Source organism: Hesperophylax consimilis, chromosome 24 (genome assembly GCF_061612785.1).
Source record: "Hesperophylax consimilis isolate HC1 chromosome 24, BYU_Hcon_1.0, whole genome shotgun sequence".
In the NCBI taxonomy this organism is placed as follows: domain Eukaryota; kingdom Metazoa; phylum Arthropoda; class Insecta; order Trichoptera; family Limnephilidae; genus Hesperophylax; species Hesperophylax consimilis.
Genome location: NC_142859.1, coordinates 12,942,555 through 12,961,312, shown reverse-complemented (window position 1 = coordinate 12,961,312; position 18,758 = coordinate 12,942,555). Strand labels below are relative to the sequence as shown.

The window sequence follows — 18,758 nt, the reverse complement described above, 5'->3', positions numbered from 1 at the left end:
AATAGCGGGTTTAATATTGTTATTCCTGAACCTCCCCATCCAATACAGCCGTAGGTTATTATCGAATTACATAGTCCGTAATATATATTTTTTAAGTGGTGTGTTTTTAAAATTTCCCGCAATGAAATGAATATGTGAATCAGTGAACGCACTCTTTTAGCTAAATTTTATATTTGGTATTTCCATTTCAGGTTATTATCAATTATAATTTCAAGATACTTAATAAATTTAAAACATTCAAGAGTTTAACAATTATGTATTGTTATTCACTTTTCTTTATGTTTACGAATATTCTAATTTTAAAAAATGAGATATAGCCAAACAACCAATAAAAAAATGTAACCTTGTCACTATTAAAATCAGCTTCAAAAATAAATAAATAAATAAATGTACATATCGTACACCAATAGCTCGAGAGGTTATATGTAATATTTCATTTATTTTCTCAGCTTCACGCTATTGGAAAATGGAACCTTGTTGTTCCACGTGAACGAGCTTGAACACAATTCAAATGGAAACATGTTGCTCTAAAAATAATTTATTTTAGGCAGAAAAGTTTATGTAAACTATTGCTAATAGTTGTTATAAAAATAAAAATAAAATTTTCTAAATAACGTTTTTAAAATTGCCAATTTTTCTAAAATATAAATTTGACTACAAAAATTGTACAAGCTTAAGACAGGGTTTTAAAAAGAAGAAAAAAATCGAATGTAAGCTTGGTGCAAAAAAAGCAACTTTTGGCTTAAATGTCAGATAGAACCTTGTTGTTCCAAGGGCGCGATATTTCAAATTCCTAAATGAGAACCAACTCAAATATTTGAAAGGACTTTATGTATCATTGGAACATTTGAATATTCATGGAATGACGCTAATAAATGGTTGCGTAAAAGCCAGCAGATAATTTGGAGAATTTTATTGGATCTTTCAATTAAAATCGTACAAACTTGATTGAAACAAAATATTAATTCCTAACTGCCTTACTAGATAGCTAACTCTGTCTTAGCAAACACCACATACCTCAGTCATATTCGTTATCGTCTCATTCATACTATTACATTATTCTGACTCGTGACAAGACCCCTAATCAATGCCCCCATCAAAAAAACTTCCTGAAAATCAAACACCATTTTTTTGAGTACATACTCTAAATAATTAGTTTATGGGAGAGTTCGAACCATCCATTGATAGCCAACAAGAGGAAAGTTACACGTGTTTCGTATCTCGGGTCTTTTAGCATTTCTAGGTGTTTAGTACGCTCGTAGATACATAGGCGCAAGAATGAGAATATGTGTGTCAAGGCAGACATGGCATGATTTAGTCAACCCTTAGAAAACCGCTAATATTTTGTCAATATCTCAAAGCCAAATATAATATAGAAAATTATATTTGAAATAATTGACAGGCAATGTCAACGTTTTACATAGGAATTTTCATGGACAATATTGAAATGCGTTCAAATCTTCCACAACCTAGCTCTATACATTGCACATTGCAGTGCATCTGAAAGTAGTCATGATTTCACTGATCTTTATTGTAGTTGGTCGTATCCCAATGGTTAACCAAATACTTTGGTCACGTCAAAGGTCATTTTTTTATTTACGGCCTCCGTGGTCGAAGGGTCAGGCTCTGGACTAGCAAGCCAGAGGTCGCCGGTTCAAACTTCGGCGAACACAAGTTAATTTTAATTGATTAGTTTCTGTTATTTCACAATTTAGAGGCAAGTTTCAGAGTGGAAGACACTCTCAGTATTGACCTGGTGTGAGTTCACCATTCAGAACTGACACGTTGCTTAAAATGGCTGTGTTTGGTGATCAGATCAGAATAACCAGGTACTTTCGCATTTTTCTCTTTTCCAACTCCTTCTTCTTCCCATTGCCTCCAGCCTCACAACACACTCCAATTAGGGATGTCATAGTCTCACTGGCACCAGACGGTTGGTAGCAATCGAGATCAATAAGCTTCACTTTTGTGCAGTTTAACATAAAAATTAACTTTAAAAGAACTTCTCCAAGAGACCTCAAGATTTTCTTCGGGACTGATGTCAACTCTACGGATACTGAGTGCTGTGTCAAAAAATTAACTATGTGAACCTGGTTTTGATGAGACCTAGGATACACAAAAGCCAAGAAATCATTCGACAGTCGCATTAACTTCACACAAGAGGCCTCGAAGAAAATAATTTTTCTCGTACCCTATTTCATATTTGTGGAAGGTCTGTTTAAAGAAAGGAAGAATGAGAAATTTTGGGAAGACAAAAGTAGAATTTGGGGGTCAATAGGTCCAGGAGTGACCATATAAATCCATCTCTCTAACAGCGGTACAAGGCGATGGGTCGGGAGAGTCCTTGTGTAGAGGTTAAGCAGTTTTCCTCAACCAGTATCTCCTGATCCGGTTCGCCACGCAGTAGGTGAGCAGAGGCATTCACCGCTAAGACTTTGTCCTAACCTGATGAACCCGTGACCCCAGCCAAATCACCAAGCGTCGCGAAGCCGTGACGGAGGTGTTGGTTATTCAATAAAATTACCAGGGGCGGCGGTACTCATAACAGCAACAAAAATTGGCAAAAAAGAACAAAAAGCAATTCCACCACATACCTTTTCTCTTTCTCCGTTAAATAGGGAAAATATCATACAAGTTGTCCGTTCTTGCGCATAGTCATAATTTTTAAACTATCTTTCATCCTGCAAAAAGACATAAAGACTACACAAAGTCGCAGCACGAGAGCATTTTATCTTTTTTCCTCGTATTAAAAAAATCACAAAAAGAAAAAAATATATATTTGAAGCGGGGATCGAACCTAGGTTCTTCACGTCGACAGTCGGGCGCTCTGTCTCTAGACCGTGAAGCTGAGTTTGGAGAGTGACCTTAACTAGGTATATAATATAAACTAGGCTCCTATAGCGAAATGATCACGGTTTTTCGTGACGGTCATGAGTCGGTTTTACTCCGGTCCTCGAAAATGCATGACGCGCGTAAAGAAGTTTCACTTCAATAATTTGTTTTCGCTCCGCAGGTACCCAGCTAATCGAGATACCGGCGCAGCATCCCAACGACCACTCTGAGGCATCTCGAGTCATGGTCGAGTCCGAATGGACCGACGCGCTGACCTCCCGCCTCAGGATCAGTAGGGCTAAGATCACGGACTCTGGAAACTACAGCTGCGTACCAACGTCAGCAGGTGGCGCTAGTGTTAATGTTCACGTTATCAATGGTATGTATTAAAGTAACGCCAATAAATTAATAAATAAAAAAAAAACGATTTTTAAAATAATGTTAATTAATATAAAATATAAAAATTTTAATTGCCGGCAACCCGGGCGTTTATTGCAATAACATAATCAAAATTACAAACATGAAAGTAACCCGCCTCACTAGAAGATTTCTGTTCTGATGCGGGTACATATATATATATGCTTACACATACACATACATTTATTCAATATATACATGGATCTGAGCATTTCGATTATATTTTTCTTTTTCGGCGATTAGATGGTTAAAAAATCTTACCAAGCCGGATTTACGCATTGACACATTAAACAGCTTGCATTAATACTACACCTCGCAACCGATGTATTTTTTAAATTTATTTATTAATTAACGCCTTTTTTCGGGGCTTTTACATAAGAATATTAAGAAATATACTTTATTTATTGCACATAACTGAATTGCTTGATTAACAATATTTTATATTTGATTGAAGATAAATTGAAGATGTCCACTGACTTGGTATTATTGTTTCCTTCCATTAGTATCCTGGGCAAAGGGGAATACATTATATAAAAGTTAGTCACAGAATAACTTCACTAAAATACATCCTGACTTCTAGTATTACGTTGTGGATTCTGGAAGCTTATCAATTCTAGCAAAACCGGACTATCAACTAAATCATTTAGAATTTTATATAGAAAATACCAAATCAGTGAAAATTCTTCTGTCTGAAAATGTGAGCATATTCATATAATTTAACAGAGTGTTGTTGTTCAACATAATTGCTGGAATACCGATTTTAAAATTTATAAAATGTAAGAATTTGTTTTGTCTTCTTTCTACAGCTTATACATGTTTATTATAATGTAGGTTCCAGACAGGATAATTGTACTCAAGTTGACTTCTTACATAGGCAAAATATCTGATAGTATTATTGTCCCAGCGTCTGGACGATGTAGGCCCTCTGATTGGTCAAATTAAAATTGTCTGTTTCGGGTTACTTGAATATTAAGACACGATTCCATACTAAAATAGGATCGCCTCATAATAATACGAGATTTCTTCAAAAGCATCGTTTCTGCTCATATAATTTTTGGATAATATCGAAGAAAATATGTTTTAGAAAGTTCATAATCCATTGGATTAATTACATTACAATGAAAATTCTCCACAGTTACGTGATTATGTTTGACGTTTATAAAAATTCACGCGTTTCTTCAAGATGGCCGACAGAGCGCACCTCTGGCGGTTTAAAAACGAACCAAATGCCTGGCGCGAATATTTAAATATGCAGCTCACAATACTTGACTACTTACCATTAACAAGCGTTTTATAAGAAGATTTCTTCTGGAAGCTTATCACTTTGTAATGGCATTTATCATTATTATTTATATTTTTTTTCTTTTTAATTATATCTGATTTTATATTGGCATGTTTTCTAATTTCTAAAATTTCAAAATTATTTATTTACGATGCTTTATATCCTGAGTGAAGTATTTTAAGACCTGAATTTTTATCGAAAGTGTGATCATTATTCAAAAGATTATTTGCAAACTCAGATTCACTATTTCCATTTATAGCCCTGCGATATTCTTTAGTTCTGACTTCAAAGTTTCTATTGGTTCTACCTTTGTAAAAGAAATTAAAATCATCTCAATTGAGTTTTTAAACTCCTGATTTTTTTGTTTGAATTTTGCCATCTTTATTATTAAGAATATATTTCTTCATTGTTATTAGTGTAAAACGCCAGTTGAATGGTACCAGGATTGTTTATATATATAATTTTGGAAGTATCGTTATCCACAAACAGAATTCTACGCCATTGTTTATTTCTATCTTTAGAAAGACCGTTTGAAGAGAATGTGTTTAATTTTTTTATTTAGTATTTCAACTATCAATTTATTAGAATAACCGTTATTAAATGCTATTTGTCTTATGAATATATTGTTTTATGGTTATATGCTATTTGTTTTTTTCAGGTCTTAAAATACTTCACTATAAATAATTTTGAAATTTTAGAAATGAGGAAACATATTAATATAAAAACAGATATAATTAACAAGAATTTTTTTATAAACTCTCTTTTAAATATTTTCCCACTCAACTGGTCTTTCCCGTCTAACGATATTGTAATTCCTTATTATTATAAACCCAGCCTACTCTTACCCCTCCCCCTTCTTTCCACTTCTTCTTTCCCAATTGCAATCTATATTTAATTTTTGACTTCGGTGTATACACAATAAAATGTAAACATTATATTTATTTATTTATTGGACAATTTGCATAGCGCCGCTTTTGTGAGATATCACCTCAGGGGCGCTATATTGTAATAATCTACCTTTATATATAGATTTTTACTCTCCTGATGAAGGTGTATATATAAACTAGCTTTAAAATTTATTAGATACAGTAACAGTTGTAGGTAAAGAATTACCACCAGTTGGAGTAAAATTAACACATTTTAATTAAACCGACTGCTAATGTCATCGCACAATTACCCTCCTTTTATTCATAAACACGGGTACAATTAATCAATATGTAATAATTTATTATTTAAGTCAACTTTGTTAAAACTATCTTTAATTGTGACAAACTAAACGATATTGATTCAACTTATAGACATTGACGGTTGTAACACATATTCAAGCACTGCAAGTCTCCTATGAGCTAATTATATTAGGTACCTAAGATAACAGTTAATATCAGTTGTAGACATGTAGTCAATAATAGTGTTTCATTTGAAATAATCCATCACAAATACGTAAAATTTCATTTATTCAAACAACTGTCATTCTTATTATGCGTAAATTTAGCATGTTATTATTAATTAACTCCTTCCTGTTCCGTGTTTTAACAATATATATACCTACTCACCCTCTCTCTGTGAATGTTCTAATATCTATCTATTAAATGTAACTGTTGTTAATATCACTTAAAATGGGCGAAGCCCAACTAAGAGCCGCCCGCAGGGCCTAGCAGAAAAAAACCCGCGGAGCGGGTTTTTAACTGCTAGTAACAATTTAAAACACTTTATATTGTTAAAATTTCTAGTTAGCCTAGTTATAAATCCCAATTGTTTAAGCCCTTATTAGAGATTTATGTTATGTGGTTAACAAATGAAAGATTTGAATGAAAAGTCTTTGATTTGTGTAAATGTCTCGAGAGAATTGTTGTTATAAAAAAACACTTTATTCGAGAAAATCTAACTATTTGACATTTTGAGATATTTAAGTCTATTTTCATTACACCAAATTAATAATTTGTTGATATTGTCTTGAAGAATGTTGCAATGGTAAATATTTTTAATAGTTCTAAAAATGTTGAGGTCATCAGCAAAAAGTAAGATAGATACATCATGTAATTTTTTTGTAAGATATTTTATAAACAATATAAATATAATTGGGCCAAGGTGTGAACCCTGTGGAACTCCACTTGTTGCATTATTTTTTTCCGACAGGGAGGACTTTATTCTAACAATGTTTTGTCTTCCAGTGAGATAGCTTTCAAACCAGGCTAATATTTTGCCACGTATACCAAGCTTTACTTAGTATAGAAAATTTACTCGAAAATGTGAGTTAAATAAATAAAAAAGTAAAACCATAAAATCAAATTAATGCGATGTAGGTTCACCAGTTTCCAGCTTGTGTAGGTAAAATGAGTATTCGTATGTTGCTTTAAATTATATGGTGATGTGAGCTAGCTCAAAAATAATCATTTAAAAAAAAACATGCATACCTTCACAAAGGACTTTATGTGCTCTTTGATAAAATAACCTTACATTGCCATTTTTTTCTCGAATGCAGAGACAGGCTCCAAGATAGCCGATCTGAACGGCGCTAAGATGTGGCGTTCAGCTACAGATATCTGCAGCAACAGTATTTTACTGTTTTCGTATCAAAGAAACAATTTTCATTCGTAAATAGTTTCTCGAAATATTTTAAAATATTTATTAGTTGTTTTGATAATTCGAAAACCTAAAAAGTTATTTGAAAAACATATCTGAAAAATTGCAACTGCTAAAAATATATTGTTTTAGTCAATTTTCTGATAGTTTAAGTTTGATCAGTTTAAGAAAATGGAATAAATAAATGGCATGAAATAGAAGGTACTATATATACTCTGCGATGAACAGCACATATTTTATCTATTCTTTTTCTTCCTTCATTTGGTCGGGAGAGGGGGGGTGTCATTGGGGAACATCTAGGTTAGTGAGCTAGTCTCAAGACCTCGGGTGCCGCCGCGTGGGCCGCATCAATCCCGCCGGGGAATATTGCCACTCAAGTTTCTGCCTATCATATTCATCATTTTCAGATATAAAACTTGTTCACTGTTATATCCAAAATTTATTACACTAAAATTTGTATTTATGTTTTGTAACTCAATTCTTCTTTTCCAGGAGAACATCCCGCCGCCATGCAACATGGAAACACCAACACAGCATCACTTGCAACATTATCTGTTAATCTTATAATATCTCTCCACTGTTCCATTGCATGTTTCTTCACATCTAGTTTAAATTATCGTATAAGCTGAAAAAACCCTGAGTGAAAACGTGTTTTATAAAATAAAAATAAAATATAAAAAAAAAAACTTTTTATTTTACAAGATGTCGGTCAAAGGGTTAACGTACAACTTAACCCACTGAGCGCATCAGTTGATTTTTTTTATTCTGGAGAAATAAAAAAAATTGAATTAAAATATAACAGAGATATAGGGTAATGAAATTGGTCATCAATAAAATTAATAATATTTAAAAAGAAAAGGTGCGAGACTTAATAAAATTAATATCTGTATAAAGTGATGTGTTTTTTTTGTGAATGTTGTGGATAACAAATTTCTATGTGAAATTTTAGACTATTGAAATGTAAATTATTTTAAGAATTTTGTAAATACAATTTGTTTTTAAAACTGTTTTTTTCTTGAAATACTAGAAAAAAATTGGATAAGTTTCTTTTTAATTTCTTCCATAATATATAATAATAATTGTGGTGTTTAAATCTACATAGGTAATATAAAATCTACATGAGGGGGAAAACCTGTCTCTCATAAAGGGGTGTTGGAAAATGATTTTTAAAAACAATTTTTAAATATTTTTCTTTAGCTATGGCAAATTCAGGAACATAGGAAAAATATCTAAATAGCTCCATACAATAATTTTAATATTTCAAAAATACCATTTTATAACGCAGAGGTTTTGTATTTAAATGTTTTAGGCATGATTTTTGTGTTTCTAAATTCTCAGATTTTTTTTTATTTGTCAGTCTTTCATCATGCGAGTAATCTCCTTTTAAATTCATTTCAAACAAAACTTTTAGAAATCCCTCTTCAATTACCTTTAAAAATTCTTTTGAATGTTTCCCTTTTGGATTAAATGAAATTATTAGACGTATTCACGAAAAACGTTTATATTTTCTAAGTATTCATTTATAGATAAGAAAAAGTGCGTCAATTTGGGAATAACTGAAATAAAAAAGATGTTTTATTTTATGGTTGATTGAAAAATGATATTGTATTTACTTGAAAAAAAACAGATTAGTTTCTTCTAAAAATACTAAATACTTAACAATTATGAATTAAATAAAATAACTGGTATAGGTTTTAGCGAAACTACACGAAAAAAATTTTGACGCACAATTTTACGATTATTATAACAACTTTCTGTAATAAGTCATAATTTTGTAAAAATAAACCTCACTTTTCACCCATACCCTGTAAAATTGAATAAATTGAAATAAATTTCGTTAGTGTCTAGTTTAATAGAATTCTAAGCAAAGCAAATTTTTCACTGAATTTATAATAGTTACCACTATTTAGTCATAATATATTATGTAAAAAAATACTGTAAATATGTAAAGAAATTATTTTAACGTAGAAAAAATTATGTCAAACATTATGGAAATAAATGATCTAGAAAGTAATATTGCAATTCTTTTACTGTTTTTTATAACCCAAATACATATATATGTGTATAATTTTTCAGTTTGTTAAAACAACAACAAGTTAACATCACATAAATTGATCTTCAGTAATGTATCAAATTTTCTTCTACTGCTCATTTTTCTACAACCAACCAATCCCACAACTTGCTTAAGAGAATGAATCATGTAATTACACATTTTTTGTTTTGTGTTTAATTCGTAAAACTCCATTTAATTTGTTTAAAAATTTAATTAAAATCAAAATTAATATTATAATTATTACGTATTTTTTGGATATTGTTACAGCTGTTTCAGCTTTCAGTGCCATTTTCAAACTGTCAAAAAATTTTATGACACATTGTCATTTGTCTATAAAAAAATATGGTTTTTTGGAGAAAATTTGGAAAATTTAGACCATATCCAAAAACGGATTAAGCGGACAACGAGAAAAAAAGTATCTTTCTTAATTTGGTCAAAATTCCATCCTATCGAATTGTTGTAATTACTCCAACAGGCGTGGAAATATTAATTTAAAGTCATACAGAATAATATTATACATTTGTAAAGCTATTTTCTTCGCCTACACCATAGGTTCCCAAAGTGGGCCTCCCTGGCCCCCCGAGGGAGCCCTGGAGGGAGCTAAGGTGGTAATTCTGCTCCTGGGGGAATAGGGGAGCCCTGGGAAGCATACAGGGGGCCATGAGGTGCTAAAATTTTTTCATAAAGTGTAGGCCCTACACTATTTGAAATAGATTAGGAACTGTGACTATACACCTAATTAGTACCAGAGAGGTCGAAAGTCACGCCATCGTTCACGCATCTTTCGTGTTTTTCGTTTTCATGTAAGCGTGTGAGATGGAAAAGGGTAGTCGTCGATGATTTGAAGTCTCTGATACTACTTTATACAGCTTATAGACATACCTTAGATAACTGAAAAAACAACAGAATACTGGAAAGAGTGGAGTGAAGGAAGCCAAGAATATTCAAGGATTAACCCAAATGGTGAATGTAAGTTGTCACGTTTCTGAAAAGTGTTTGCTGTGGTTGAATTGTCACTATGAGGCACACTGTATATCTATTTCAACCTTTTAGTCTCCGTCATTGGCTAACTAAATCTTTCTATTCAACACTCCTTCAGCCGATAGAATAAAGAAAACCACAGAAATTGCGACGTGGGCGTGTTTTGTGAAAGTCAAACGGATAGGACGTAAATTTCAAATACAGAACTGTGTTCAAAAATACGAATTAAAAAAAATCATTACACAAGTACGCAAAAAGTACAAGGAGAGCTTATAGCACAAAAAGAGTATTAGATATTATAATTTTACAGTGTGTACGGTGACGCGTTAGGTCCCACCACGTAAGAGTAAGAGAAAAAGAATAAGTCCTTTATCTGCCAAATCAAAAAATATAATCCCGATACAGGATTTTACAGCAACAAACAAAATACAGAGTATTACGCACTGTTGTATCAACCAGCTTATCTTAATGTTTTTAATGAGGCCCGCACTCCGTTGATGTTAAGATATATCGGATCAGGTTAAAACACTAATCACAAAAACGCAAGCACACTGCGAACCACACTTGCTTTGCTTATTTTTTTTCCAAGGCGCTTTCATCGCATTATGTCAATCGTTACTGATACAGAGCTTGTAATAGGTTATACTCCGATGTAATGGTGAGATATTCAGGATCAAGTAGAGGGATTAATACGGCAGAGCAGAGATCTTAAAGTCATGATTGTGGGATTAGTCTTCTGTCAAGTAGGTAGAAAATCAAAAATAAAAAGAGGATGAACTTTAACAAAACTATAATGTAACCATCAAAAGAACACAACATGAGAGTTCAAAGTATATCAATGTAACATAAAGAATATAAAGTATACACATACCAGATGGACTCCTGAAAAAACTATGCTATCTTAACGTGGCCGAGAATCGTAGGAAAAACAACAGATGGCGAACGAAAACTTGATTCTGGTAGAGGGGAACAGACCCGTGACGGATCCTCGGATCTACCGGGGACGGCGTGGAATCCAGGGAAGCCAGGACATCCTTCACTTAGGGGAGACAGGGCGCAACATTTTCAAAGCGCTTCTGTAGAATCTTCATCCGAGAAGCACGTGGTAACCAGGGAAGCAAGGTCATCCTTCACTTAGGGGAGACAGGACGCAACACCTTCAAATAGCTTCTGTAGAATCTTCATCCGAGAAGCACGTGGTCCAACCAGACTCCAAGTCTTACGGACTTCGGAAGAACCAACAGCAATCCGTGACTTCGCGACGCGGGGTTAAACAGGCATAATATTCTAGCCACAGCTAGGACCAATCTCTTTACAATTTCAAGTCCATAACACAAAATCCACAAAACTGAGCACCGGCCATCACCGAAAAAAGTGGGGTTCCATAACCTCCACTAAAAATAAAAACCTGCACGAACTATTCGTGTTAGGATAAACACCCCGCGCCCTTTTTAAAAGATAAGAACAACTTCTAATCACATGATTAACTCAGATTAAAACACTTTAAATGGTGAATGACTAATTCCACGTAGAGCTAGCCCAAGCTGACGGAGAGGAAGTGACCATAAACAAAACCCTCTTTCTTCCTCAAAAAATATTGCCAAACTTAAAAGAAAACACCATAGACAAAATAACCGAAATAGGCAAGATCTGCACTAGTCACATAATATTTATGTGACAAGCTTTCAATTTGTAAAATTAAACAATTAACTTGCGATACACTTGTCGAATTATCACGTCGCGATAATGTCAGAAGTCTTCCTCAGCCGCGACTCTAATTAAACGAAAATAATGTATCCCGAAGTACATTTTTAAATCCAGGCTCTGTGTTTGGCTGGGAGAGAACTGCTATCACAAAACACAGTGTTTAAATACAAAAAGAAACCGACGTATTACGTTCATGTAAAGTATTATTTTAAGGCGATGCACAACGTCGTGTAATATATTATAAATTGAGCCGCTATCAATAACAACCCTTACGTAGATGGCGATAAGGTTTAAATTCCCGCTTAACACTATCCGCCTGTTTTGATTTATGCATGAAAAAAACATGGCCAAAAAGTGCCTTTTATTTTATTTTGTGGATGTTCAGACATAATTTTTTTTTCAATCATTTTATAAATAACTTAATTTGCCACATTATACAATAAAATCATAACCGAAAATGGGTTCGTAAGTAGGAGATTTTGAACTTTTAAGCAGTTTTCATAGGTCTTATACATTATTTTTTTCTTTGCTGATAAAAAGATTTATCTAAAAAATACTCGATCATTTCAAAGGCCAAGATGTATTCTACTCGCAGTATTTAATTGAAGCATCTGAAACATTATGATGACCGGTCAGTGGTTGAGTGGGCATAGCGCTTGGGTCTCACCCGAGCGTCGCGTGTTCGATTCCTCGGCTGGCTAAGTCCTCCACCACAACACAAGCAACATTTTCGGCTTTCTGTGATGGTAGTAGGAGATTTTCAAACATTGTTGGGTTATTCGTAACCCGGGAATGTTTGTCTTTCTTTAAAAAAAAAAATTTCTAGGCGAACAAATTTTCAAACCAAAAACACATGATTTTGCATTACTACGTATGGCATCGCCTTAAGATGTATTGACATTTTTTTTAAATAGGTCATTTCAATCAAATGTAAAAATGATGTACGATGTCAGGCAATGTAAGAGAAACATAGCGAATGCAAAAAGGGCTATAACCAACAATTAACATATTATATTAAGAAGATAACTAGAAATCCCTGTAAAAGTGACCAAATATTTCATGAATTTAAGGTCCTTGCAGTGCAAATTATTTTAATTTCATTTATAAATTGAGAAATATTATTTCAATAATGACAACATATCATTGTTTTGTCAAACAAACTGTCCCCTGCTATAACACTACCAAAGCCTAACAATTTTATTTGGAGTTAAATTAGATTAATCGATTGCCTGTTAACAATAGATAAGGAACAAAATATTCCATATTTAAAATTGCTATTAAAAAACTTTTTCAATAACATTTCTCAATTTACCTATTTAATAATAAATCACACATAATATTATTCAATAATATCTTATTTGGTTTTACCTAACACGAAGGGAATGATTACTGATAAAAAATATTGCTACTTTATTAAGAATCTCTTAAAATTATTCGCAAGTCGGTTAACGACGGAATTGCAGGCCTTTAACGAATTGATAGGTTTCCTGATAAACATTTTGTAAAATACAAATGCATTGTCACGATGTCGGAATACGTATTTATAAAAAAACGTTACACGTTAAAACATTTCATCATTATATATAATGAACATAAACGCAGGTGCATGGAAACGTGTTCCGATATTATTACAAATTTATCAAAAAATTATCATGAAACGGCCTGAAATACCATTTTTAACAGGATTACAAATAAATTTAAAAGATTGTAAATACTTTAGCAACACTTATTTTTCTCCCTGTATATTGTGTATTCTTTTGTTTTCTCATTCATAACATTATTTTCTAGGTTTATTTGATAATTTTTGCTAACTGTATGAATAAAAGTTTATTAAAAATAATTTCTGAAAACTTTATTACTACAACTTTGTTATCACACGTTTCTCCGCCTTTTTTACACAAGCGATGCTCTCTGAACACGTTGTAAATCTTTGTTCAATAGATAGATGTAACTAATACGTAGAATAAAAACAATAATATGATTCAATTATTATTACCGAATTACTGTGAATACTATCTTCTCACACACTCCGGGCATTTAAAACTTTTATGTGGCAGGTGTTAATTGAAAAAAGATTTCAAGAAAAATAAATACTTTGTAAGATATTGAAGATAAAAAGTATGAACCAAATTTCACTGTGAGTTTTCCTCTGTATCAAAGACGGGTAATACAAAATTATCATATCCATCATATTAGATTATTATTCTATCACGTTAAAATAGTCTAAAATGGAAGGTTGCCTATCAAAGGGTTAAATCGCTTCATTCGAGTTTATTATTTCAATTTCCGATTGTCGAAGGGGTTATCACGCGATGAATATTTAGAATCATTGGTTTATTGGAAGTGATTTAATCGTTTGATTAGTAATTTGGTGGCGAGCTAACCGCACTAATTATGCGGCGAGGCTGGCTTACTGCCTTCACTGGGGTGTAAAACAATAATAACTTATATAAGTACACCACATAATAACAATCGCATTTAAATATCTCCCCGTGCAAACGATCTCATAATTGAATAATGGTTTGATTATGGAAGAAAAGATGTATTGTTTCATTTTTACACAAAACCTCGCACTGTTGGGTAGGTATGTAGTTATTATATTCTTACTCTCCAGTTCAACTTTGTTATAGATAAAACGCCCTTAAGTCTGGATAAAAGTTGGTTTTTTCTACACCTACGCCATAGTAGACGCACCGTTTCCTCACCGGCATAACTAGTATAGTTAAGAAAAATAACATAATATATCTAATGATATTGATAACAGCAGCTTTGTAAGAAATAATATACCTAATGATAATGATAAAAACAGCTTTGTAAGAAATAATATACCTCATGATAATGATAACAGCAGCTTTGTAAGAAATAATATACCTAATGATAATGATAACAGCAGCCTTGTAAGAAATAATATACCTAATGATAATGATAACAGCAGCTCTGTAAGAAATTGATAAAAGTGATGAAAAATAGTAAAAAAATATTATCCGCCAAATATTTTCTTATTTTGACTTATTTATTTATTGTGAACATTGATGTGTCATAATCAGTCAATGATTGTGAAGCCCTTCTCCTCAGTATCCTGGGATATAGCTCCATTATTTGAGCCCCTTCGAAACAAAACCTTATCCTAGAAATAGTAAAAAGTATAATATAGAGATTTATACGTTATATGTGAGAGAATATACGTAATATACATTCATATAGCCATCCTCGCTCTTAAGATGATCGGCTGCGCGGCCCTTTTAATACAAAACTTAAATTTAAACCGGAATTGAACCCGTACCTCCTGATTACACTGTGGTCCCATGCACCAGACCGGCTATCAGAAGGTGCGAGTTCAATTCTCGTCGGCGGCATTTATTTTTTCTCGAAAGATTGTTTTTATTTATATATGTGTTTCAGGGTAATAATTATTGCTTATGATAATTTTTTATTCTCTGTGCTTTGCATAAAAACCTAGTCTTGTAAACATAAGTTAACCTTTAGTTAAAAAAATAGGGTAGGTTATAAATCCGATGGCCGATTTCTTTTTATTTACACACAGAAATGTATAGCCTACTGCAGTAAGCTGCAATGCATCTACTTACGAAACAAGGACATCCACGGGCTCAGCTTTTTCGTATGCAGCTAGCAGTCAGGATAATGCCGATCAGACGATTTGTGTTCACGTTCCTGCAGCTGAATATCATCCCGCAATCAGACACGGTGGTTTTTAAAAGGCCGTAGAAATGCGGTACATTGCCTGTAATAAGGAAAAATGAATAAATTTTATGCTTTTGGCTGTGAGTTGAAATTAAAATACCAACATTATAAAAGGGATTTATTTTTTATTTAGCCAACATTTCAATGAGCCAAACATAAATCACTACAATACTTTTGGCCGTGAAAACTTTAAATCATATCATACAAACGTTATGTTTACATTTTTGAAGGATATCTTCAATTTACGTTAAAAAAATAAAATCTTCGATTGCTTTAGAGCTTTCCAGTCACTGTTTTGACTGCTGCCCAAATTTTGCGGTTTTGTGCGTAATTATAGGTAATAATTACTACTAATTTTTAATCAAATTGTGGATAATTATTTGTCGAAATATCAAGGAGCCTAGTCTGTTTCTTTTGGGTAAACTGACAGGTAAGTTCGTGGTTTAATCTTTCCTTGCCGGAGCTGTCAACTGTACTCATATATCTCTAAATTTACTAAACCCGAGAGTTCAAATCTTTTCCTCCGAAATACATTTATGTATTGCATTAAGTAATTACAATATATATAAATATTTAACAAGTGTATAGCAATTTTTAATTACCGGGAAGGGTTAATGGGGGTTTGTGACGTGGCTAAATCGGTGAAAGGAAAGTTTCGAAAGATACAGAGTTGGCCCCCAGACTTGAGAAAATAAGCCTAGACGCAATATATATGTCTATTTATTTATTTTTTCAAACACTGAGTCATTTCTGACTCAATTCGACCCGAGTCAATCGAGGTAAAATCTAATTTTGAAAAATTTGGAAGTATTTTTTTTAACTGAAAAATACCGCACAAATGCCAGAGATCACAGTTCAAGGAATTTTGTTACTACAAATATATCTATCTACATAATTGTTTTTTTATGAAGACAGACACGGTAAATCAAGAAAATATCGGACTAGTTGTTTGCACAGAATTTGAACAATTCATCAAATTTCAATGTTTTTTTTTTGTATTAGGCAATTCACCCTAAAAGGAGTGCTATGTGCCGTTAAAGTTAGGGGAGATGGTTATAATTTTATGGGAAATCTATACGGGAATATGAAATCTCAAATATTGAAGTCATTCAAGTCTATGAACTTGTATAGAACTGAGAAAATGCGAGAATTGTTGAGAGAAAGTAAATAAGGAATACTAAGGGGAGATTGGTGGGTGATTTTTATAAGTTAACGATAAATGCCTTTGAAAGATGAATGATTTTTACAATTAAAGAAAACATGATCAAGAGTCTCATTTTCCAAAATTTCAATGTTAATACTCAAGTTTTGTTAATATCTTAGTACCTACTGTGAAACAATCGGCTTTCGGAGACATAATAACAAAAAATTAATGGAAATTGAATTTTAATAAATTTTATAAATAGTTTTGGTATCTTGTCCGGGGCCAAATTATAATTCAATAGTGACCAGCAAAAAACCTCAAGTATGCCCATGAATTGATTTTGGGAGCCACCTCTGAGATGGAGCCCCACAATATTGTATAAATACCTACTTGATTCTGTACAAAAGAGAGCGGTCCGTCTGATTGACAATCTGTTGTTAACAGACTGATTGCCATCTCTAATGCACAGACGTAATGTTGGCATACTAAGTCTGTTCTTCAGGTATTTCAATGTGGCCTGCTCAATGGATCTAGCTGCAGTAATCTCCAGTGCAACGGTGCACGTTCGTGAAACTCGGTGGACAGAGTGGAACACCGGTTCTCAGTTGATGTTGGCTTCATGAGAACGGGTCGTTTCTTCGACCCATTTTTATGTCAGTCGGCTGTTACATGGAACGAGCTACCGGTACCTGTTTTTCTTCGTTCATTTAATCTGGGCCAATTCAAGACCCGCATTAATAAATGCTTTCCTACAGCCCCTACCACAGCCCACCTCACAACGCTGCCGTACCGGGTCGCGACATGGTTCCATAATAACTCAACACAGTGACAATTCAATACAAATGTGATATAATGTCATTAGAAACGATGAATAAAAATAATTTGTAACCTAACCTAACCTAACCTTACCTACTTAACCCAGTTAATAAAGTTTTTGTTTCATCACTTTCCATGACTTTATATAACTTTTTAAAGATGTGATGAATTATCATTGTGATGATTTATCCGGTCAGCGTATTTTCCACAGAAGGTATTAAAATATGTAGTAAGATTGTCGCATATCTAAATAGATTTTTGTCTATTGCCTTTCCGCTGCATATTTCCCCTGGTTGTTTTGTTATTTGTCTTTTATATTAGTCATTGTTGGGTCATTGTGAGACTAAGATTGATTAGCATAGTAACATGACCTTGACTGTTACTAGCTGCAACGGTTTGGAGAAACTAGAATTCCTGTACGTATTGATACAAAAAATATATGAATAATTGCTTTTTTATTAATTAGATGAGAATTTGAAGCACCATCTGTTTTACGTAAATGCAACACGCGCTATTGTTTCTCTCTTTGTATAGTCAGACTGAGCAACAAAACGCGTACAGCTATTATAGAAATAAATGGAGGGATAACAAGTTCTATTTAAACTCTGAACAAGGCTTTGAAAGAGTCCATAAATTTGTAGCCATATATTATTCTGTCACAACAAATTTCAATGCCCAAACATTAGTTTACTAGTGTTGACATTCTGGAATGTGGAGAACGGTAGGTAATCAACATTATTAGTGGTGTTGATTGAAGAAAAGCAATTCATTATTTCTGAGTCATAGCTATGAATGTCCAAACTTAGAAAAAGTATCCCATATAAAATACCTAGGGGTCCTAATTGATCATCATCTTCGTTGGGATCAGCACTTAGCCAGCCTAACTTCCCGAATTCGCAAGCTCTGTTATGTTTTTCGAACATTAAGAAATATCCTTACTCCTACAATAATGAAAACAGTCTACTATGCTCTCTGCCAATCCCAATTAGCATATGGCATCATAATTTGGGGCGGTTGTGCACATTATCTTATTGATCCATTACAAAAAGCCTAAAAAACGATAATACGTGCTATCAACAAGCGACCGACAAGATACTCCTCCACTCGACTCTTCACTGAATACAATGTCTTAAACATACGGCAACTCCACATAAAAATTACTCTAATGCATTTTTTGTACAAATATAAGAAAAAAACCCTCGTACACCACAATTACACCTCCAGAACAATAACCAACCGAC

General features: G+C 33.1%; 1 protein-coding gene across 1 annotated transcript in view; it reads left to right on the top strand.

The window, feature by feature from the left end:
• Window positions 1-8,092, top strand: part of dpr1 (defective proboscis extension response 1) — an 856,597-nt gene extending 848,505 nt beyond the window's left edge. The window contains exons 7-8 of the mRNA XM_089646572.1: window positions 3,014-3,211; window positions 7,607-8,092. Of these exons, the coding sequence (XP_089502698.1) occupies window positions 3,014-3,211; window positions 7,607-7,743 (335 nt within the window). The 3' untranslated portion in view covers window positions 7,744-8,092. The remainder of the gene's footprint in view (window positions 1-3,013; window positions 3,212-7,606) is intronic.
• The last annotated feature ends 10,666 nt before the right edge of the window (window positions 8,093-18,758 follow it).